This window comes from Pseudomyrmex gracilis, unplaced genomic scaffold (genome assembly GCF_002006095.1).
Source record: "Pseudomyrmex gracilis isolate BER0280 unplaced genomic scaffold, ASM200609v1 scaffold_10, whole genome shotgun sequence".
Lineage (NCBI taxonomy): Eukaryota > Metazoa > Arthropoda > Insecta > Hymenoptera > Formicidae > Pseudomyrmex > Pseudomyrmex gracilis.
The window spans coordinates 190,774-199,140 of record NW_018020594.1 but is presented as its reverse complement, the minus strand read 5'-3'; the positions used below and the strand labels follow the sequence as shown (position 1 = coordinate 199,140).

At 32.9% G+C, this 8,367-nt stretch overlaps 1 protein-coding gene across 1 annotated transcript; it reads right to left on the bottom strand.

The window, feature by feature from the left end:
• Positions 1–3,337: 3,337 nt before the first annotated feature.
• On the bottom strand, positions 3,338–7,281 carry LOC109862749 (peptidyl-alpha-hydroxyglycine alpha-amidating lyase 1-like). Its single transcript, XM_020442885.1, has 6 exons — positions 6,813–7,281; positions 6,510–6,687; positions 5,819–6,439; positions 5,323–5,739; positions 5,040–5,240; positions 3,338–3,803 (listed from the first exon to the last, which is right to left on the bottom strand). Exons 1-6 carry the CDS (start codon positions 6,906–6,908, stop codon positions 3,589–3,591), a joined length of 1,728 nt encoding a protein of 575 aa, XP_020298474.1. The 5' UTR covers positions 6,909–7,281; the 3' UTR covers positions 3,338–3,588.
• Between the last annotated feature and the right edge of the window lie 1,086 nt (positions 7,282–8,367).

The following is an 8,367-nucleotide window of genomic DNA, read 5'->3' as shown; positions in this document are numbered from 1 at the left end:
TTTTTTTTTTTTTTTTTTTTTTTGATTTGTTTTGTTTTTAAAAGGCATTGTTTTCCGAAGGGGCATTGAAGAATCTTCGAAGATAGATCCGATGGTAAAATGCATCGAACTTCCAAGTTGCATTTCAATTCTTTCAGTGATAAATGTTCCAATAATAATAAGTAAAAATCGCGTGTTGCATTTTTCAATATGTGTTACATCCCCGAGGAATTTTAATGGCTACCACCAAGCAACACACTGTTCCGCTGTTGTCATCGAAACCGTAAGTTTTGTAAATAAAATACACGTCTAATAACGATAATAACAACAATAATGATAGTAACAATAATAATAGTAATAATGATTATTATACAACGATAACAATAATATTAATATTAATATTAATAATAACGATAATAATGTAATAAGTATGATGACATCAACATTACGATTTGAACGCGAGTATACATGGACATTGTGATATATATTTCGAGCTGGCCGTTCAATTTTTTCTAGCGGTAAAAGCCCGAGCAAAGATATTCCGAGTGGTGTGGAATATTCGCGCGAGCGGCTGCGAAAGAGAATAAGTCGACTATTCTAGTTACGAATTTACGGTAGGATTTAGGAAAACTTAATGAATAAATATATGAGATAACAAGATAGACGATTGGTCAGTGTATCAACCACAAGAACGTATACGATTTTTAATGTACAAAACTTTTAAATGTATCGGAGGCGGTGTGGAAACACACACACACACACACACACACACACTTCTTTCTCGATTTCGTCCTGTCGTCCTGGGGACGGAAAAAGCAAGACCCTTACGATGTTCAACTGGAGTGTCTGTGGTTTCTTATTTTCGAATGCTTCGTGCAATACCTCGCGTCGTCGAGCATCCCGCATTCCTTTTTAGCGCATACAGCAAGAGAGCTGTTCTATTCGATGATGAGCTTCATCTCCAAGCGAGAGCTCCGATCGATGTCCTTCGTGATCGTGATACCTCTCCTCTCCTAAAGGCGAATAAAAAAAAAAAAAGTAATTCCTGTATTTATTTAATTTATCATGCGTGTGTAGATAGCTTTTCGCGAGCGAAGGTTGGCGCTTCGGTTGATTTTACGTGACGGGTGCGCCACTCTTTGCAAGCGATTTGTAACATATATTGGGCTCTGCTGATCGTACGTTTAAGCGTTCTTTCGTGCACAAAGTTAGCCCGAATCGTACAGTCCGCAGAGACGTCACCCGATTCGTCACAGATTCGCGTGAATCGGAAAAGAGAATCGACTGACTTTATCGCATCTCTATCACAAATCATTATTGTCGATGAATTTAATTAGCGATAAATAGACAGAATTTTAATTTTCATCGTTGTATAGTTGTGTATAGAGGTCAACTAAGTGTGTAAAATAAATCATTATCAAAATATCGACCGAATTTGTCTCGTTCCGCCTTAACTCTCGTTCCTGTTTGGGATATTTCGAGGAAAAAAAAACAGTTTTAGTTCTATGTTAATTAGTTGTTAATACATTCAGAGAGAGTGACAGAGACGATAAACATAACACAAGTTTAGTTGAAAATATACATTTTTATATATTTTTTGTAGGTGTATATATATATGTATATAATATATTGGATTACATTGCATCGTTAATTCTTACATTGTTACAAAGGGAAATGTACGAGAAATTAAAGCTGCACTACAATATTGATTGAAATTAGCACTCATTACAAAGCGGAAATTGCTAAATCGAGAATATATTTTATTCATTGGTTTTTTTCTCTCTCTCTTTAAATAAGACTACGATGAACAATAACGAGTAACTAACGAGCACTGTATCGACAATTATAGTTTAATTTTCTAAACAAATGTACAGTATACACAGTCTTTCACTTTAATTAACGTAATGCTTATTAAATATTTAGCAGTATGTACTGCATATATATTAGGTAAACCTGCATATATATATATATATATATATATATATATATATATATATATATCAGATAAGATGTAGAACATGTAGATAAAAATAATTTCTCGTGTCTAAAAGCCCTTACATTCGAGAGCAATTGTTTTCCAAAATCTCGCATCAGTATCCATTTTGTAGTGATATGTTGATATAACGTATATAGTTTATTTATGTGATATAAGTTACTGTTGAATAATTTGGTCATGTGTCATTCATTTCATTTTCTATTGTCCAAAAGGCCTTCAAGTAAAATAGTAATCTTTAGTATATATAAAATAATTTTTTAATGTATATCGAACAAAATGTGTACTGTATTTATTTTTTTTTTTTCACATGTTTTTGCTCTAAGCAGAAGATATCGAGTCAATACTTTACTAAAACTAAATTAAATATTATTAATACTATTTTATTAATTATTAATACTTCTAAGACTCTATACAGAATGTGCAAGTTCTATAATAAGGATCTTAAGAGAAAAATTCAATTTCAAAGACGTGTGTGATTTTTTAAATTAGTTATATAAATAGTTTTTTTGTATACATGCATAGATCCCCAAAAGTATGAAATTGAATGACTTTTTGTCTTATAATTATAAATAACATGTATATATTTCCTTTCTTTTATTTTTGTGCTTCTGTTTCTTTCTTTTCTTTTCTTTTCTTTTTTTTTTTATTATAGACATGTATTCTTGGTACAATGTAAATACGAATATTACTCGTGCAGGTATTATTTTCGAGCTGATTGCAAGTAGAACAAAACTTATTTTAGCTACACGCGATCGTACATGAAATATGGAATGTTTAATAAACAAGTTGTTACTTTTCTTTAAAAAATTTATTACTGGTATGGTCGAAATAATATTTATTTTGAATGTTAAAATCACTGATAAACAGTGCTCGTGTATCATTCTCTCAAAATAAATATTGTTATTTTGATCACATCAATAATAAATCGTCATAAAGATTTACGAAGTTTCCATATGATATATTCCACAAATTATGTGCAACTTGTAAATTTGAGGCACATTGTCGTCAAGCACGTTTCACAGTAAACTTTTTATATAAGATTTTGAAATAAATCCGGTTTTGTCTTTGACTTAAACGTTCATGATATAGCTTATTAGAAAATAAGTTTAGACACAAACACTTCTGTGTTAATATTGTAAATAATTTTGTTGAATAAAAAATATATTAATTTTGTTTAAAATAATTTTAAGAAAATAATTACTTGTTATTCTAGAAAATTTTCTTTACAAATAGTTTTTCAAGAATTTATTTCCGTTCCGATATTTCAAATATTCACACTAACAGTTAAAAAAAATGTCTGAAAACTTATTTACTAAAATATGTATATATAAATATTATAAATATGTTTATATAATATTTATATATAAACCTGTGTAGGATATTGTGTAAATAAAACATTCTGTATATTTAACGGTCGGCAACATACACAGCGTACCATCAGTCGTTCGCTTTCGGGCTCGCTCGGCAAACCTCGATGGCGCGAAAACACTCGAGTATACGACGCGCGACCAGTTGTTTATTCCGCGACCGGGACTAACGCAATAAGATTGACGGGGTATTTGTGCACGTTTTTTCCATTGTTTTCGGTAATACCGCGGTATAGTGTTATTGTCTTAAATAACTTTAGCAAGGCTGTTGTCCGGCCGTTCGTCCTCCGAAGTTTCCGGTTCCGTATTTAGTTTACTGAAGTCGCGAGTGTTCGGTCGTGTGTGTTTCTCTAAAAACTTGAAACTCCTCCCGCGGCGATTCTCCAGCAGACTGGACAGCTTGAAATTCTCTCGTCTTTCGGCCTCCCAGCGCATCTTCTTCCGCATGGTGAGTAAGCATCCTGTTTGATCAAACAGTGTACACAACTTTTTTTTAATCTATGCGAGAAAATTGACGATACATTACACATTCTCTTATAGACCTGGCCACTTTCAGGCCCAAATTCATATTTCTCAAATCTTAGATCAGGGAGTCAAATAATTTTGATCCAAATTAAATTTGATTGAATCCCGGATAATTCAGGTTATTCAGATAATTTAGATACTTAGATAATCTAATATAATTAAGATAATTAAGACAATTACGATCATTCAGATGAATTCGGACCATTTCGAACATTTCCTCGAATTCGGAGTAACATAACAACGTTGCGCACGCGCGAGATTCAAATCGATACGCCATCTTAGCGCGCTAGTTCGCACATTCTTTACGACGATACAAATTATGAAATTATGAGTGCATTAAAGCATTTTTGGTGAAAGATTGAGAATATACTTTAGACATGAATCATTAGTTACGCATTACTCCGCTTCAAGGTACCGATATCACATGCAGATTTTATTTACTTATAAGCTTGCCAGTGCTGTAGAAAGATAAAAAATATATATATGGGTGTGCAAATAAATGTTAAAAAATAATTAAAACTTGAGATACATATTTCTTTATACATATTCATACAATGCGTGGCAAAATAAATAATAAGCTAAAACCATTTAAAATATATAATACAATTCATACAGCAATCAAAATGCAAAAAGAAGCTGATTTCAGTATAACGTATATATAGATTTCAGTATAACGTATATATAAGTATATATAAGTACATAAGTATGTATAAGTTTTAAATAGTTCGCATTATTTAAAATATATATAAATAAATATATACAAATTTTTAATAGTTTGTACAAAAATATGCCGGCGCGCGCAAAACATAATGATATACACGATGCAAATACTCAAAAAAAGATGAAAATTATTTTAGAAAAAAGAAAAAGACGTTACAAATATAATTCGGACATATAATAATAATAATAATAATAACAAATCGTGTTTACAAATTTGAAATATTGAAATAATTGCAATTCAATCAGTAATTGAATAGAAATAAAATCTTTGAATACAGCCACACACAACACACAATCATAAATATAATAATTTAGAAAACAAATTAAGTTAAAAGTGCACAACAAAAAATACCACAAAGATAAAAAAGCACGAGACACAAATGTTTCTTTCTATTCTACTAATTTAGACATTTCAACTAATGATTCATCATAATAACTTCTTGTTTTTCTACCTCGTTTTTGGTATTTTGCCACAATAGCGGCTATCACGACACATATTATAACAAAAGAAATGGTTGCCGAACCAAGTCCTAATATCCATTTTGTCATATTATTCTTTTCATCGTCGTCATCTGTAGATTCGGGATGTACTAAGATATTTGTTCGGTGCCGTTTAGCAGGTGAAATCTCGGAATGCTTAGACTCATTTGTGCCTAAAAAGAGAGAACTAGAAATGTTTATATAAAAATTATTCTGCAATATATATATATATGTATAGTGTTTTATCAATACTACCTTGAAGAAATCTGTAAATCACGTGATTATTTAATTCTACTACATATATCTCGGAACCATCTTCAGTTACGTAAAGATCATGTGGATTATTCATTTTATCCTTGGGTGCAAACATCGACGTAATTTTTCCAGAATAGATATCAAGTACGAAGCCTCGTACTGGCACTGGATGAGATGTAACTGGATCTGGTCCGTTGACTAGATATAATTTTTCTCGAGCATAAGCTACACTAAAAATTTTTGTACCAATAACGGGATGTTTGTATTCCTTATGGAATGTACCATTGCTGGCAAAGAAACACAGAACTCTCCCATTTTCTCTATCAGCAACAAATATATAATTTAATTCAGTCGCAAGTGCTAAAGCATGTGGAACAAGAAACGCGTTTGATGGAGGCAACTGCGAATAGACAGATTCTAAAATAAAACGAGGCTTAGATTAGAATTTAACTAAATATTTGTGTATAGTTGTCGAATTCACTGATTTTCATCTTACCTTCAACACCCCAGTGTCGTCCCCAGTATAAAATTCTTTCTCCATGTTTGTTAAATTTGATTATTCTAGAATTGCAATATCCATCGCTGACAAAAAAGTCGCCATTAGTATGTACAGCAACAGCAGTTGGCTTACAAAATCTTTTCTCATCGTTACCGGGAACAAAAGCCTCTCCCAAAGTTATAGATGGTTTTACTATGCTATTTTCAAATAATGCACTGCTATGGTAGTTAGGCACCCCTGTCTCCGAGCTAAACTGGGCGTGTTTCAATTCTTCCATGTGTTTTTGTATATCTTGAGCATCAAACTTGAATACCTGATGCATCGCTACATCAGTGATCCAATAATTGCCATCTTGATCAATAGTCAAACCATGCGGAAGATAAAACATGTTTCTTCCCCATTCTAAAATTATCTTCCCGCTTTTATCCAAAAGGATAATAGTATTTTGCTTTATCGGTCCATTATTTGGATTAAATCTGTTTCTATAATCAAAGGTACTAAATCCCCAAACGCGATCTCCCCTGTGGAATATAGCAATATTGCCCTCTGGATCCATAGAAACTGCTGATATTTGCATAAGTTTCAATTGTGCAGCCCAATCAGAATCCCATACTATGTCTAATAAACAGAAAATAATATTAAAAGTGATCAGTTTGGATTTTCTCCCAAAAACAGATAAACAACATACTCTTATCCAAGGCATCTGTAGTTGGTGATTCTCCAGCACTAAGGTGACTATTTTGTACGTATAGATTATTTTTCATCTGTTGTTGCTCATTTACTTGTTGCAATGATCCCATTTCTCTATCTTCATTGTCAGGATATTCCAAATATTCATTAGGATTGAACTTTATATCAGACAGATGCTGTAAAAGTAATGGTGTTTTGTTTGTATTTATAGTCTTACACAACAACTTGTGCACAAAGAAAAATTGTTGTAAATTTTCTCTTTCTATTCTATGTAATGAGATTAAAATACGTAAATTATTACCTGAACATTCCGAGTATCCTGCGGGTTCTTGGCGTGCGTTAAAATAGGAAATAAAATTAAAAAAGAATAGATAGTGTCATATCGAAAATTCGTCATTTCGCAAAATCGTCATTAGGTGTGCGTTCGTATTACTGATTTATTTCGCATCGGTAATGTCCGCGATATAGCGAATAGTAAAAAAGATCTTCATAACTTTACAAGATCATAAACATTTTTCGGCAAATACGTCGAATTTGTCGAAATATCACACGTCGCACTTCAGTACGTTCGATCAGCACACGAACAAGCTCGCTCTGATAATTAGCGTCATTCACAATGTCATTAGTAAAATGCCGTTCTGAATAGTATCTAATACTCCAATCTATAAAATAATGTCGGTTGTTATTGTGGAAGAACAGAGCACAAATGTCGACGTGTCAAGAAAACGCACATTTCCAACAAGTGGCGTTACACATGACGCCATAATGTTTGGAATACAAATAGAATACTCTTTACCGACGACGAGTTTAGCGCGGCTTGTCTTCGTCGATCGATAGCGCAGATTTGAAACTGGTTTTCGTAATATTTACGCGTAAAGGCGCTGTATGTATTATTTCCAGCGCGTCTTTCGACATTCATTGCCTACACTGAAAATCTATAATAACGTGAATCATAGATTTTCCATATTGCGATATCGAAACGCAGCCTTATTGAATGCACACTATAAAATAATTTTTTTTCTTATATTAACCCTTATTTTAAATTATCGCTGGTCGTTTTTATGACTTTTTTGTTTTGCACATAATATTCACAAAATTTCAAATCTATGATTCGCGTGACCTACCTAATTGCTTTTACCTTAAAAAACTATTATAGCGTCTTGCTATTTTTATATTAGAATTTTTGCACATGTATATCGATAGTTTATTAAGACGCATTTTAAAAATTATGCGTATTTTCACGCGCAATTTCTTTTGTTTCGTTTCCTCTTCTTGATTATATTTATCTTCAAAAATGATATTTACGTTTTGTCGAACAATCATTTTTCCCGAGATTTCCTGAACGCGAGATTTACGTTTCGTTAGCTTCTGCATATCTATATGTATAAATTTCTCGCCGCTGTGTAATTCACCTCTCTACCTCTCGTACGCTAATCCTTCCATGAATGAAAAGCTTCACCGGTTGAATGTTCCGCGATCCAATACCGCCGTCTGTATCCGCCAGACGATGTCGGCGGAATTCGTCGCGAGAATTTCCCGACATGGTTTCGTCCGGAAGGGTTGAGTTTATACTCGAATCAATGTCTCATTCGATCATGATTTGCATTCCTCATTCAACCTTCCCGCCTCGCATTTCTCATCGTTCCGCGTGTCACTCGTGTACAAGACCTTTATTTTCGTACAATACACAGATTAAACTCGCGAATAAACTTTCTGTCGCGTATAAATGCGCCACGAGTTGAAAAAGAAAACTTTGGTTCTCTCGCAAATGGTCCAGGAGAAAAACTTCCAAATTGCTAGAACATCCATAAACGGGAAAGAACATTTACAGTAATAAAACCTACTCGAACTGAATA